At 34.3% G+C, this 16561-nt stretch overlaps 1 protein-coding gene across 5 annotated transcripts in view; it reads right to left on the reverse strand.

Annotated features, from left to right (window-relative positions):
- Positions 1 to 16561, reverse strand: part of LOC128245070 (calcium uptake protein 1, mitochondrial-like) — a 26929-nt gene continuing 10368 nt past the window's right edge. For 3 of the 5 annotated variants that reach the window (XM_052963286.1, XM_052963296.1, XM_052963276.1), the window contains exons 2-13: positions 15588 to 15979; positions 14835 to 15012; positions 14313 to 14484; positions 13168 to 13205; positions 11497 to 11517; positions 6417 to 6525; positions 5760 to 5842; positions 5083 to 5277; positions 4392 to 4538; positions 3106 to 3214; positions 1956 to 2045; positions 1 to 574 (exon numbers count right to left, since the gene is read on the reverse strand). In XM_052963286.1, coding sequence (XP_052819246.1) covers positions 423 to 574; positions 1956 to 2045; positions 3106 to 3214; positions 4392 to 4538; positions 5083 to 5277; positions 5760 to 5842; positions 6417 to 6525; positions 11497 to 11517; positions 13168 to 13205; positions 14313 to 14484; positions 14835 to 15012; positions 15588 to 15931 — 1638 coding nt within the window. In that variant the 5' untranslated portion in view covers positions 15932 to 15979 and the 3' untranslated portion in view covers positions 1 to 422. Of the gene's footprint in view, positions 575 to 1955; positions 2046 to 3105; positions 3215 to 4391; positions 4539 to 5082; positions 5278 to 5759; positions 5843 to 6416; positions 6526 to 9028; positions 9041 to 11496; positions 11518 to 13167; positions 13206 to 14312; positions 14485 to 14834; positions 15013 to 15587; positions 15980 to 16561 lie in introns of all 5 variants that reach the window. The other 2 variants (XM_052963303.1, XM_052963309.1) reach the window with 2 other exon arrangements.

Below are 16561 nucleotides of genomic sequence, written 5' to 3' on the forward strand. Positions count from 1 at the left end.
ACACCATGATTACTAAAGCAAGAAATTTCATTTGTTAATATGCATTATTGTCCTATTTCTAATCATGTTTTAAACATTTGGACATTTGTGTCTTCCAAAAAGCAAATTATGTGTAAATGATAATTTAAAACAACAATATAAAGACATGGCTTTGTGTAGAACAAAGTGATTTTATGCTGTAACATAACAATCCTAAAAATGGAGAATCAATTTACATGTTATTTCACAATTTGTATTGCCTACATGTTAAAGTAACACTGGGTGCATGTAAATGTACCTGAAACTACATTACATCAAGAAATAAATAACAGGCATTAAATTCAACTAAATGCCATAAAATCTGGTTAATTGCCACAGCATAAATTTGAATCGAAGTTCAATTAAAATTGCCATGAAATCCAATGAAATGCCAATTATCCCCACTAATCAAAGAAGCTGCGTGTCTGACTCTTGGTACAGGTCCACACGGAGTTGAGGAGCTTGGTGAACCCGATGTCCTTGGGCTTCTCGAGGCCCCGCATGAGGCGACGCTTCATCACAGACACAAATTCACGGTTACTCAGCTGACCATCCTCTGAAAGGAACAAGTGGTGATGAATTTACATAAAGAAATTGTTTGTACAGTGTCAATAATTATCATTGTACAAGATATACTATGAAATCATTAATGTTCGTGGGCATGAAATTTCGTGGTTTGCCGAAAAAAAACAATTTCGTGGGTACTTAAATTCGTGGATTTTCATTTTTGAAAAAAAAAATTCGAAGATGCGATCGTCTGCATAATATCCACGCGCTGGCCCGTGATTTCCGTCTTCTACGTCACTCGGTTTATGACACTCGCTAATGTGGTACGACATGCCAATTAGTGCATATACCCATGTCACTTATCGATTTAATTGGGACTAAAGGTAATAAAAGAAGATGTACCCTGATCATAAGTACAGATAGGGGAAGCCATTTAATGCCAATTAAGAATTTTGCAAACTGTGAAAACACCGAAAAGGTGCGTATATTGTCACGTTCGGTGCTTAGTAACCTTCAATGTACTAGTAATCGATTAATTATTTCATTAAATAAAAAAAAATCGAGTACAGACACTCATCACGCACATCTTGTAAACTTGGAGATTTTCATTAACAGCACACGTTTAAACACGTGCTTATAACTGTCATTTGCTGCATAAAACACATTTAATTGATTTGGTTCATTATTTGTTAAAGGCAGTTATAATATATTAACAGAATAATGATCGTAAGTTATACAGTGAGACAGGTTTTAACACTGTATACTGCGACCTCTGTAAATAATATACTAGAGTATGTGCGTAATAAGGCAATTGAAAAAGTGAATAAAGGGTTTATATTTCGTGGGATCTTGAATTCGTGGATCACCCAACCCACGAAAACCACGAACATTAATGCCCCACGAACATTAATGATTTCACAGTACTCTAAAAGTGTTAGACCCATAAATAAGCTAACTATTTGATGACTTGATTCACAATACATGTATTGGCAACTTTTCAAGGCCAAGAAAGCATAGGGTATGTTGTAAAATAAAATTTTCAAATGATATCATGCGTTCAGATGATATCGTAACTGTTGTGGGATCACTAGGCATAATATGTTGACTACCGCTGACTGACTTTAAAGGCTAAATGAATTAAATTTATTAAGATTAGCCTTCATTAATTTGACCTTTGATCTTTCGGCCATTCAACAGGATCATGGAAAGTATTTGGTTACTGGTCTTGTCTCTATTTTTTCTATTCTGTTATTGCATTATCCATATCATAATTATTCTCATGGCAGAAAAAAGCTGCATAAGCGTCACCCAGTCTGAAACCACTTCACTAATAAGGTAAGCACAGAAATGATATTGATACATGGATCCATACTTTTCCTTTAATAACACATATAGGTAGACTAGGATGTATTTGAAAGTGAGTATATTACCATTTTCATCAAACAGCGTGAACACAACCTCCAATACATGATCTGAAAGGTCGACGTCAACGACCGTGTTTGCAACATGCTTTAGGGTCTCTGAAAAACATAAACATTGCTTTCAAGGTTTTGAAGTAGAAATACATGTATATGTAAGTCAAAATGGTTGTGAAGTCATCAAGTATGAAACTTAAACTTTAAACTATACAAGCATTAATACTCCTTTATAAATGTACACATATTAGTCAACAGAACAATTACTAAAGCCATAGTGATGTGCATTGCTCTGCATGCATCTTTTGTCTTTGGCAACATATGTACCAAGTTTTATTAAAATATATTGAACGGTTCTTGAGATGTGACAGAGGCCATTATTTTTGCACACTGATGTAGCTGAAGCCAACAAATCCAATTAGCTGATGGCAACAACGGCAAGGCTATGACCCTATGTCAATAAAAAATCTTTGAAAATACAGTCAAGTATATCATATCAAACAGATACGACCATAATTTTATTGATTTATGCCAGAGTGAACCAAACCACTCATCAGACTTAAAATCGCTTCTAATCTTGTGGCATTAACCAGTAGTTCATTTTGCTCTGCCATACTCATATGTTTTATAAGGATATCCTATTGTTCTTTAAGTGACACACTTATTCAAAATCAACACATACACATGTATAACAAACATAAATTTTGAGTGATAAACCTCTAACTACTTACTAAATAATGCATTTCTGGAAAATATCAATTACTGATAATAAAAATTGTAACTGTGTATTTAATAGCTGAACATGCACAAATATTAAATGACTGGTGAATGCTAAAAGATTCACAGTGATCAACTATCACCTCATAAGTAGAATTACTGTGTTCAATGCACCTTTCTTTCAAATTAAACATGGTATCATTCATAAGAAGCATTGTTTTTGATATTTAATCATCCTTTTCAGGATTAAATTAAATGAAAACAATTGTGTTAGCTGTGGTTCATATGCATGTGACTCTCTATTTCTGATTAAGACAATGATTCTTACATATGCATTCCAAAGGATGCATTCGTGCACATTTTAAAATGAATACCTGATAAACACCACAATGTTTAAGTAGAATATAAAGAACACAGTTTACTATTTAGACCACAAATAGCACTGTACCTTGGTCGATAGAAACCCCGGCTAGATGGTAAAAACTCAGGGCTGTATCCACATCAGTGATGTTCTGTAGAAACTTCCAGAAGTTCTCATACTCCTCAAATGAGATTCCCTAAAACAAGGATGTCACTTTGAAATCAGTTGCATAATTTTGGGAGGCTTCAAGAAATTTAATTAAACAAACAATACTTTAGGAGGTTACACTGTGAAATATATTGCTATCCTTCACTGATTTTTTATTCCTTTTTAAACTCATGGTTATTTTTCATGAAAATCAACAATGAATCCTAACTGAATTCATATTTGATTGGAAAAGCACGAAAATTTTACCAAATAATATTTTTTTCTGATTAAAGGACAATAACTCTAGTTAGTCGAATTGAAATATCACAATAATTGAAATTGCAGAAGTTCCTATGCGGGGGTCATTCCTATGTATTAACTTGTCAGTTGGTGCTTTAATATTGATGATAATGGAATGCCTAATCCACTTACTGCAATGTAACCACATACTAAGTCCCATTAAATTAGCTTGCAAACTTCTTTATACATTGCACAATATAATGCATTCAATGAGTTCATTTTAAAGACATCTTGAAATATTTTTATCCTTATTTTAAAATTACATGTACCGGTAGATGGTGGAATTTCAAATTTTCCATCCCCTTTACGAAATTCTTTATGGCTTTTTGTCTAAACTATATCTATTTTACAATTATGATGGAAGTTATATTGACCTATGCTAAGTCACTCTCATTAGCAAAATGTTGCACAAAAGTGTGGTACAGTGGAAACTCACTAAACCGGATCTCCACAAAACTGGAATCCTTGGGATACCGGACTTTTTTCAGAGTCCCGTTTTTCCCCTTCTATTTTCAATGTAAAATGTTTTATTTTAAGACTCGGAAAAAAATGATTATAAAAACGCAGAAATGATATAAACTGTATCTGTAATGAATATACATGTATATTCCATGCATTATTTCAAGTTACTTGAACCATTGTTGATGTAAAATAAATGTTATCTTTACGTCTTTTTATTTTATTCCAGTTTTCCCTTCCCTTTAGGTTAACTCAGTGAATATTTTGAGTAAACTTACTCCGTACATCAAATCCTCACTAAACCGGAAATTTTGCCCAGTCCGGACCTTGTCCGGTTTAGTGAGTTTCCACTGTATTATCATTTGTTTAAGGGAAAATGGAAATCTCAGTCATCTGGCTTGGTCAACAAAAAACCCCTCAAACTTAAGGTTTTAAGCACATCTCTTTAAGTAGAAACAGCATTCCACCTTTCCATTTTCATCGTCCTTGTAAGCCTTTTTCACTCTACGTGTCATAAGGGTTTTCTTCTTGTCGGGAAAGCCAGCATAGGTGAGAAGTAACGAAGCGAAGTCCTTCTCCGAAATCCGACCATCTTCAGGATCATAGCGATGAAACTGTAATCATTTCATTTTATTTATTGATGTAATTGGTAAAGCAAGTACAAAGTAAATATTCTGTACCATGTTTAGCCTTAACTTATTTTTTTACAACAACTGTGAAACAAGCTATTGCAATTTATATTAATCACTCTCATTGGCATGATGTTGCGCGAGAGTGTGGTCTTGTGAAGTGGGGGAAAAGGGAGTACCCGGAGGAAACCCACTTGTGTGACTTGGTGTCCACAAACCAAACTTACATGTGCCCAGGCTGGGAATCAAACCTGGGGTCACCTAGGTGAAAAGCGAGTGCACTAATCACTGTGTTAACCTCACATCTGTATCTGGTTATGCCAACATCATTCAATAACTAGTGTGCCATATAAGTGAATATTGTTGTAATTTAACCTCACAATAGTTACTGACAGGTTAAGCTCCACCTACTTGTTACTGTTATCATATGGGAGTTAATGTATGGGTGAAAACAATCACAACACTCTCAAGCATGGTAGAAATCAATGTTTAAGTCATTGTACATGTACAAAAACTAGAAATTACCAACCTCCAGCTTCAGGACCTCACGCTGTAGTTCCTGTTGAAACTCTATAAACTGTTGAACTGTCAGCTTCTTTTTGCCGTCAGGGCCGAAAAAGTAGCGTGTAAGTGCTGACCCAATCTCCCCGACAACGCTCCCTGTAACTGCATGGTCTCGGTGACGTTTTCCTACGCTTGTCTGGTTCCTCAATATGTCACTGATCTATTTAAGATATAGGAAGAGGATAATAGAACAGCTGGACTTTCATGAACAATACTGTCGAAAAGCATATCGTCATAGCTACAAAGAGATAATAACAAAATATATTTCTATAATAGACAGCATGTCAAGCAGTTAGTTTTGCAAAACAACAATGTTTAAGTAATCAAACTCTAGTTAATTGGGGAAATGGGAAAGATAACTGAATAGGGCAAATACCTTGTTTTGAAATTAAAAGGGGCGTAATAAAGGTTGATGCAATATTTTTTCAATTTAAATGTATTATCTAATTTATTTTATTTGATCAAATCAAAAAAGGTCAGTTAAAAAAATACTTCATTTATATAAGCCATTATTTTTTTCAATGATGCTAATAGCTACATAACCACAAATGATGGAGTAAAAAAGCGCAAAAATATGGCATATATTAATATATATAGGTATTTGAAATGCCCTTTTAAAGGAAGGACTCAACAGGCACTTACCTTAGCAAATTCTGTATGATCCACTTCCCCATCTCCATTGATGTCAAACATGCGAAACGCTATCTCAAAGTTTCTGGGTGGCGCTTAAAATAGATTTATTTTTGTAAGTCAAATTTACAGCTGTCCTGTAATTGTTAATTATCAAGTTAAAGTGACCACACCAGCAACCCAAGTTATTTAAATAATACACAAACATTGGGTGTATAATTTCAATCATGAGAGTAGTGGGTGAAGTAGATGTATTGTAGAACGTTTTAAAGGACAAGGTTCAATAACTAGTGTCAGTATAAGTAAATAGAATTGTAATTTATCTGCACAATAGTTATTGCACAGGAAAGATCTACCTACTTGTACAGTTCTAAAATGACAGAATGTATAGGCAAAAAATAAAGGAAACAAATTCCAACAAATGCACCATAAGGGAGACACTCTACAGGTTTTAGTCAATCAACTCAAGAGTGAATTGTGTAGTTGTATATGTGTCGGACTAACATCCAACACCATGGATTTAAGGGGTCATAAAATATCCAAATTAACACTGGAACTGGTTTAAAGCCTGAACATGAACCTGAGCAAAGCTATCTTCAAAATCAATTGATTTTCGTCCAAACTTGACAAAATTAAGTGCAGGCTTAAATTTCCAGAAACCCATCTTACTAGAGAGGACGGTAAGGAGAAAGACGTAGTCGGAGAAAGCAATGAGGCCACACTCCCCCAGCTTGTAGAAGATGCTGTCCGGCTCAATGTCCAACTCTATCTTGTCCAGCTATAGGAGGGGAAAAAAGAGTAAGCCATTGGTTTGAATACATTTCAGTACCAACACTCAGTATGTTTTGATGGGCATTGCATTAATGTTATATGGAATGTGATGCTATTGAAATTAACTGCTTATATCTGTGTTTGGGATTTAATAAGATCCACTGCATCATTCAGTGCAAAAGTAGATTGAAAGATTGACATAATATTTCTTTCTTAAATTATTGAATTCGAACACCTTTTAAAAAGGCTGTTACATCTGAAATGTTTTTATTATATTTATGTCCAATAAGCCATGTTTTCTAAACGTATTATTGTTTCACAACCAGGGTTCTCAATAAGTTTCGGTTGAACCGTCTCAAATAGTAAAGTAACCGACCAGCTTCTACTTATTCTACTGAAAATTCATTTAGTTTTCCAAATTTGAACCGGCCCTATTGCCATTTGAACTGTCCATTTTTGCCGGCAGCCGGTTCTTATTGAGAACACTGCACAACTGATATAAACTTGATACAATTGTTAAAAGGAATCACGAAATTTCTAACTCAAATACTTTTTATAATGAAGAGCAGGCATATTGTCGACTATGCTATTGTCAATTCAATCTACCAAGAAATCACAGTATAGATGTGATAAGTGTATAGAATAATAACATAGTATTTTAAACAGGCTACATTTGGAATTGTTAGCTACTATGCTATTATAAAGGAGAATTTTGTAGAGGTAATTATAAATGTATGACATATTTATAATTCATTTAATCCTGACATTAATGAAAATAAGCCACAAAAAATGCTGCAACATCTAAAAATCAGAAACTAATGAAATTAAGAAAAAATACATGTAAACACTGACTAGAAAGTATACTGGACTATCTTCTAATGAAAACTACATTAAGGTTAAGGCCACAATAAATAATAGTTTGTTTGGCGATAATGTTTTTTTTTTTTTTTTTTTAAACTCTGTATCAACATATGAGCAATGAAAAAAATAATTATAAAATATCACCACAGAGAGGTTAACAATCTTTTGAGTCACAGGTATTCTTGTGAATGAGTTTAGAATACCAAATAAACTATTTATTAACTGTGGCCTAATACTACTGAAAAAACAAAACAACCAACATAAACACTCTCAGTCACAATCACAAGAACAGAGTCCTTTTCTTACAGTCTTATTTTTAACAGAAATGCTGCAATGCGACAAAACCAGGTTTTCAATGATTGACAGAAGAATGCCTTCATTGTGAAATTCAATTTTAACATTCCAATGAAAGGGTTCCACTAAATTATTCAGTTTCATAGGTGAATTTGACGCTGCCCGCACGACTTACGCCATTCAAACAATCCGGTTTCACTATGTGAAAACCTGGTTAAAAATGGTGTAACCAATAAAATTTGCGCAAAATACATAAAATCTCGTAAATTTTGCAAGCTGCTTGTAAATCAATGTTCAAATGATACAATTAGATCACATGTTATACAAAAAAGTTACACTGCAGCATTGAAAAATGATATTCCATCCATCCATCCATCCATCCATACACACACACGTCTGTATTTCAGCTAGGCCATAGTTTGAAAGTGTATTTTTCGTTCATCTATATTGTCAGACTTACATAAACTTTAAAGTGGTCAAGTTAAAAAACAGCTAAAATTCCACATAATTGGATGTGAGACCTGTTTGAAGCCCCCACCCTAGACGAACCGATTGTAATACCAATGTTAATGAAAACGAACAGAACTGTGTAGTAAAATGACAACTTGGTCTGATTATCATACCCCTTTAACAGAAAGTAAGACAGTTGTATTTTAATGCAAAAAGGGTCTGCATAAACTTGATTGACACATGATGTCAATAACCATAGGTGACACAAGAAATAAGTAAAAAATCAGCCTTTTCAGGTTTTTGAGGGCAAAATTTACTACACAGTAAATTGACCATATAACCAAATTTAGATACAGAAAGTGCAACATGTCTGACACCTCTAGCTAAAGCAGTACAACAGCATAAACATAAAGCTATCTACTGTATAGTTAGAATCAACATGGGACAATGAAGGAAAGATCACAGTCATTCCAAATATCAAAAATTGAAATGACTGAGGTCGTGGCATTTTTGGTAATGCGACAAGTGTTCAGATTTGCAAAACTATCCTCTAATTCATCTTGAACATTTCGCCTTAAATACAAAAGAAAAAGTAAAATAAGTAAGAAATAAGAAAGATTCTTGAAAGTACTCAGACATAAACATTACCCAGAATGCCGTTTTTTCTCTACACTTTTTACTGGATTACTTTAATTTTGCGAGCTATTTTTTGCAATTTTTCAAACTGGGTCAATTTCAGCAAGGCTAAAATATTCATAACTCTGTCATATACTCATCATAAAGATACAGTTAATTAAACATTTTGCTACAGAAATTCTCAAAAATTGCCCAAATTCAACCCTCGCAAAATTGAAATAACCTCCAGTTAGCAACATAGGTGAACAAAAAGGTTAGAATCAACCTACCAGTCTCTGCTTCTGTGGATGAAAAACCATACGATAACTTGCAACAGTTGTAACAATGTAAATAAGCATTTTGAGAATCTTTGAGAGCTAAATTACCCTGATTATATACCACATGTATTCCTTAAGTAGGCTTTGAAAAATCAAGAGCACCACAAGCAGAAATCAATGCTCATCTGTTTTTCCCAGTTGGTTGAGAGGGAAACTTGACAATTATTTAAGCCACAAATACGGGCCATGCTATTGATGTGCATATTTTCACGAAATGCAATTGATTTTTTTCGAAGATGAGATTAAAAAACTTCCATCTCTGACACCCAGAACACTAATTATGTTTTTCTTAACACTCCCTACCCTGCAATCAGTGAGTTTGACATTTTTTCATTATGGCAATGTGTCAATAACTGCAAGCACTTGATATTAGGTTTTATTTTTCTTCTTTTATTTAATAAGGAACATAACTTAACCAATAGTTTTGTCAGAGTGATAGAACTTTCTACAAATGTGGATTTTGCCATATATAATGCGTGAATCAAACAAAATGTGAATATCTGATACAGGCTGCAAACATTGCAGTTTTTGCATGACTCTCACATGGCCAACAACACCTAGGCTATGGCAATACCCCAGCAGATGAGCTAAAAATGCAGGGTAAGGTACATGGTTATCTAAAAAGTAAATGTAAATAGCAGAGATATTGGTTGGGGAAAACAGTATCATCTACTGTAGCTATGGCTACCAGTTTATAAAATTCTTCATGAAAGAGATTCAAGACATATGTATAAAATGTAACAAAGTTTAAGGAACACCATCTGACTATACAGGGAATGTTAATAAGTTCTTCAAATTGTTAGCTCAAACATGAACTGCACAAAGTCAGCGCTAAAATGTTCTACCTGTATTCTGTTTTAAAATGGTGTTCAAGACAATAATCACTGTGTTTACAAGGAATTTAATCAATTTATACAGTTTCATGGAGTAACTTTTTCACCCATCTCTGATACTTATATTTGAGGCCCTCATATCCAGATATTTTTTCTATCTAACAATGGACCCAAATTATTCTATAAATTTCCAAACATGTTAGAAAACAAATATATTTCACCAGGGCCTCACATACAATGTCTCAATTACGGTCACAGAACTTGTTCATCTAACAGAGAAATTAGTAAAATGCATTGTATTCATTAGAAACAGACATGTCAGAGCCTCACAAAGTCTGCCACAATAATGATCATGGAACTTGTGAAACTTAAATTGAGAACAGTTGAATGCCCTGTTTTCATAAACAAATCTCAGTGAATATTGTCTTCATACCCAGCCCAAGTGCTGCAGCTACGTTTACACTAAAAATATACCTCACTCGGAATCCTGTCCACCTATGACATCAGGTTATAGCTGGTAATTCTATTACATTCAAACTCATACGCATAGTATTTATTTATTTTAAAACTATGTCAAAGATCTGAAACCAACTGTTTTTGTACTTATTCTTAAATTGCAGGCTTTGCAGTTTCAGTAATATGACATAGTTTAAAAGTAACTAATTGATTGTATTTCACACAAACCATGCCAAAAGCCACTTGCCAAGAAGATGGGAAAATCATGCTTTGTTAAGAGTATCAAAAACAAGCATCATTAAAGATAAAATTTTGTATTGCTCAATTTTGATGAAGTTCAACAAAACCTTGCATTGCAGCAAAATGAATTTACCAGTTACCAATTCACATGTCAATCAAACAATCAACATGTTGTCCAACCAAAGCACCACCAGTGGAAAGTACATACATGTACATGTGTCTGTTTTTTTTCTTGTTGTTGACCTTGCTATAAATGTGTAACTTGTCTCTGACAACATGTGTGCCAAGTTTTATCTGAAAATCTTGAACAGTTTTTGGGTTGTTTCCAAAGCTTAGGTTTTATCACACTTCTGTCAACAGAAACAACACAAAGGTTTTTGCAAAACAGATAAGCTAATAAAAGGAACGATTTTCATCAGAAAATCATAGTACAGGACCATAACCTGAAATATCTACACAAATTGTCTTTGTGGAGTGATCATTGCTTTGAAACTGGTTAATTAGAAAACATTTAAAGAGATTGCAGAATGTCACATGCTATTGAATTATTTCTTTAAATGCAAATTGCAAGCAAACATGGTTTATTTGGTGCTAGAACATGCAGAATGCACAACAATCCAACTTGGAGAAGTAAATTGGATGTTCAAAAATTAGCATGAAGTAAATTGGATGTTCAAAAATTAGAGTTATCAACAATTTAAAAATTATTTAAAAAATTTACACAACACATTTTCTGATGTTACTTTTTTTTCTTATGTTGCTTTTAATGGGAGGAAGGTTTCATGTCTGGCAACATGCCTTAGGGCCAGGAAAATTGCTTTGTGGACACGATCCAGGAGCCCGTTTTAGAATCAAAGTTTAATGGTTGTAAAACAGTGCAGGCAAACTTACCAAAGCCTTTAAGTTATCCTTCTATTGAGTTGCAAAAGTGAATTGTTAGAAAAAAAAACTATTTTAAAATTCAACTGATGACTTTTCGAGTTTTAAAGTTACAGTAGATTTTAAGCCTCTATGATGCTGATGGGAATTTAATATGATTATAACAGAAGACTTGACATACAAAAATATTTCTGCAAATTCTCTATTCTGGAAACATGGGTTAATCTTAAATACAGAAATAACAATTTGGTAGCATACACAAAGTAAAAGTGAACCTTACACAGGGATGACATAGTATCGATAACCGCAATCATGAAACTTACTTTAAGTATAAAGGGTTCAAGCCAAAAGCTGTGACAAGGGGCTGTCATCCCTTAAAGCCATTTATAACCACTTTAAGATGGTTTTGTTAATGCATAATATATGTCCAACCAAAACAAAACACTTACAAATATACAGTATTTTAAAATGGAAATACAGTGGAACCTCACTAAACCGGATCTCCACAAAACCGGAATCCTCGGGATACCGAACTTTTTTCAGAGTCCCGATTTTCCCCTTCTATTTTCAATGTAAAATAATCCCCACAATACCGGAACCTCGGAATTCCGGATACCGGACAAAAAATCGAGAAAATTTGTTAGTTGTCAACGTAATTTTACCTCGCAAAACCGGACATATATTTGTTCAAACATGTCAAAATGATTTTGTGTATTAGGAATTCGCGAATCGCGTGTCACTTTGTCACTTTGTTTTGACAGCCGGTGCGTTGTTAAATATTGCACCTTTGATGTTGTGATAACCCGATAATCGATAATGATGATTGCGCTGTGGATTGACTGCCGTGCGATAATCAAACGTTAATCAAACTTGTGAAAAGAAAATTGATTGAAACATTAATTTGTTTGTTGCAGAAAATAAAGAACTAGAAACGGTTATTAAGTGATCATTTTGGAGCGTTGCTTTATCTAAAGACATCTATGAGTGAATCAAATTAGAGCGGTGCGTTAATTAAACTATCAAACATACTTAACAAGCATTAAATTACGCGAGTTGTTTTATTTTTTTTAGACTCGGAAAAAAGATGATAACAAAAACGCAGAATTATGTTTATCACTTTTGCATGTGCTTTAATCATGTCGCAACCTCCGTCTAAAACTGTACAAACTGTATCTGTAATGTACATTGATATATAAATGAATATACATGTATACTCTATGCATTATTTCAAGTTACTTGAACCATCGTTGATGTAAAATAAATGTTATCTTTATGTGTTTTTATTTTATTCCAATTTCCAACTTTCCTTTAAAGGTTAACTCCGTTAATATTTCGAGTAAACTTACTTCGTACATCAAATCCTCACTAAACCGGAATCCTCACTAAACCGGAAATTTTGCCCAGTCCGGACCTTGTCCGGTTTAGTGAGTTTTCACTGTATTTCAATCCTAATTCCAGAATTAATCCTGAACTTTAATCATCCCTGCTTACAACAGGCACATAAAGGAGAGTACTAGTAACAGACCCACTACTCATTCAGAACTATATCATCCAATGAATCACAAACTATATGTATACTAGATCAAGGTATATATACCAACGACTACAAATATTTCAAGCAACAGCGGGCTCGATATGGCTTTGGCATTGATACAGACCATGCTAAGGGGAGATCGTGCTTACCTGTGGATCAAACTTCTTAAACTGGTCCAAACCAAGACCTGAAACAAACAACAGATATTTCATCTTTTCTCTACAGGTGAACATACATGTGTTATACATGTAAACAAGCACCATGACATATTTAATGTTATTACCCGATGTGCTATAAAAATGATATTCACTATTTTCAACTGTTTTACAAATTTATAGTAATCAGCATTACGATGTCTTGAACTGCTGACTGGTAAACAGTATGAACTGTTTCACATGCCTGAGGCTACGTCATAAGTATACCATGGGTTTTACCAAGATTCTAAAAATAACTGCATATCGTTTAAATTTGTGAATTTCCAGTATTGGTTTTGTAAAATTAATTGGTTTATGGAGAATACTGAAGAAATTTCTAGCGCTCAATCGTCTACATGATCAAGATCATTACCAGATGTAAACAAAACAATGATGTTTGTTGTGAAACGTCAATATTCGCTTTACAAAACAGTTTGTTTGAACAAAAATATATAATCAGGTAACAAAACAGTTGTTGCATGGGCATTTTTGTAACAGTCAAAACTGTACCGCTGGCCTAGTTTAGAAGGCATCCCCTCCACCTTGGGACATCAGACTGTTACTGAAATGCCCACGCAACAACTGTATGCTACTAATGCTACAATAGAATTCACAGTTATATAACATGTCAACGAGTTCAGACTTCTTGATGAACAAGTCAAGTTTTTACACAAATTCTCGGTATCAAACTTTCTAATAAAAGCCCTGCTTTATAAGTCCTTTGTTTGAGCAAGCCAGCATATTTGTTATGCAAAATTACGTACCAGATACACTTGTATACTATTCTAGCAATTCCTTTATGTGCTCATTAAAATATCACTCTTCATATCAATGTAAAAACTCTTGATGTAGTACGAACGTCTTGCATTACAGCAAAAAAATGAATGCAAACATTATCAGTCTGACACTAATTTATCACGAAAATCACGAAAAGACGTAGGTAGACTATTACTGTTTTAAAACGTAATTTCATGATTTTTGTGGTAAAATGTCAGACTGATAATGTTTGCATTCATTGACTACATTACATAACAAAAATGTAGTCAATTTCAATATTGAAAATCTGAAAGAGATCAGACACAGTTGAACATTCATTTTACCTTCAGGTTGCAGCATGCCGGGAGTGATGGAGCGCACAAAGTCCTCAGGCGTCATATACACCTCCCAGTTGGACGAGTCCCCATGCTCGTTATTCACCTTCAGTGTGGCAAAGTAGCGGAATATCTTGTCCGGTGTTGAATACGCTCGGATACGGTTCTCATACTCTATCATCTGTGGCATAAAATGATGAGATGTGGAATGTTTTCAGCTAAATGAGTTGTTTTTTATACAATTTGCATGTACATTGAGATTTAACTAGTGGACATAATACAATGGCATCATCATTAAAAAATGTTAGGATACTACAAATCTGACAAATCTATTGAAGAAAATTTTCATCATGTATGTCAGATTATTATTACAAAGATTGTGACATGTTTATAAAATAAAGAGCTCAGCCATGTTTCAAATTCATAAATGTACCGAAAGAAATAGGAAAATTGACCAAGATCATATGTACTGAGGGCAGACAGTTTTGTTTAAAACCATTACTTAATAAAGTATGCCAAACATTACCATACCCTTTTGTCATGGAAACCAATGCGCTTCTTTTTTCCCTTCTTCTTTCCATCTTCCTCCTCCTCCCCTGAAGAGTTCCCATCCCCATCCCCGTCCTTTTCTCTGTGTATTTCCCCACCCCCTTCCTCCTCAGATTTCTCCCCCACCCCATTGCTATTTTGCACAGGGTCAGAGGCTGCCCTGTAAAATATTATTCAACATAATATCATGTGACAGTGTCTTTAATTCAAAATAAAAGTCTTAATATTTAAGAAAAATCTGTGTAGTAATTTAAAACAAGATTTTTTTTATTCGCCACTGAATGTAGAAAAATTAAAATATGTTATGCCACAGAATTCAATACTTTCAATATGCTTAAATAGGATAATATATAGTTTATGATTTAGAAATCTTCAGTGTTTTTTCTCCAAAATGAGAACAAAAGAGGACCGCATTCACAATTCCAAAAATGACTTTTTTTCCACAAAAGGGGTAGCCAATTCACAATTTTGAATTATTTTACACCAGTTTTCTCCATTATTTTGTTGATGTACTGTAGTGAATTTCTTCCATAATGTGTATTTTAGCGTAGAAGAGTGTGGAGTGAATAAGTCCCATTTCTAGTAGATTTTTTTCATTTTACCAGGGTAATTTCATTTTTTTTTTACAATTTTGTGTCCCCATCCTCACAGTTTGAGAGGCTCTGAGTCTTGCCCTATTCACAAAACACCGAGAAAAAACACTGAAGTGATCCAAGACAAGAGAGAAAATCTTACATAGCTTCCGTCATTCTTCCTCCAAACAATATTATAACAACCATCAAGGAAAATAAAAACCATGCATATTTGTCTCTTGATGTTGTAGGCTGTTCTTTGTGGCCAAAACCTGTGTAAGAATGGCCTCTTTTCACACCACGCCAATTTAACAACAGCTGATTTAGACCAGCTGGTGAGTGTAGAAGAACATGTCTATATCTACCATTTTCTCTGTAATTAATCCTAAATGTATTGTTGTGCAGTGAAAATGAAGTTAAATGTAATCCAGATCTGGAGTTTGCTATGATACAAGGAAGTCTTGCACACAGCAGTGCCTTCGACTGCAAACACTGGACAATCCTCATGGCTCACTGTGATTGATAAATATTCACCAATACCCTGCCCTGCGGTATCTGAAATAAAAAAGAGATGCTTGTCAAACATTATGCCCCCTCTGAGCGGCATGTTGTCAGGTTACTCAGGTATATTTGGACAATTGAATAAAACAGGCGTGGACCGAACTGCCAGCTGATTTGTCATTTCACATTTAATTTGTATGTTCAATCAAAGTTTGATGATAGAAGGTACAGTTCTTAGTGACATTGAAATGATGACTGATATTTGCAGATAAACATGTATCCTCTTTGCAGAAGGGTCAGTGTCAATGTCACTGTGGCCTTGACCTCAAAATCAATAAGGGGCATCTATTGGTCATGTCCAGCCTCCAAGTCAAGTTTGAGGACCATATGTCCAGGTATTGTCGACTTAACATTCAGACAAGCTTTTCACGCTCTCGGTTATTCATGAGTGTGACCTTGACCTTAAAGCAGATGACCCCTTGATCAATACAAGACATCAATTGGTCAGAGCAAACCTCTATGTCAAATTTGAGGACCATAGGCCTAAGGATTATCAAGTTAGCACTTGGACAATTTTTTTGAATTAATGATCAGGTAATGTCCAACCTTCAAGGCAAGTTTGAGGACCAGAGGAAT

Source organism: Mya arenaria, chromosome 2 (assembly GCF_026914265.1).
Source record: "Mya arenaria isolate MELC-2E11 chromosome 2, ASM2691426v1".
NCBI lineage: Eukaryota > Metazoa > Mollusca > Bivalvia > Myida > Myidae > Mya > Mya arenaria.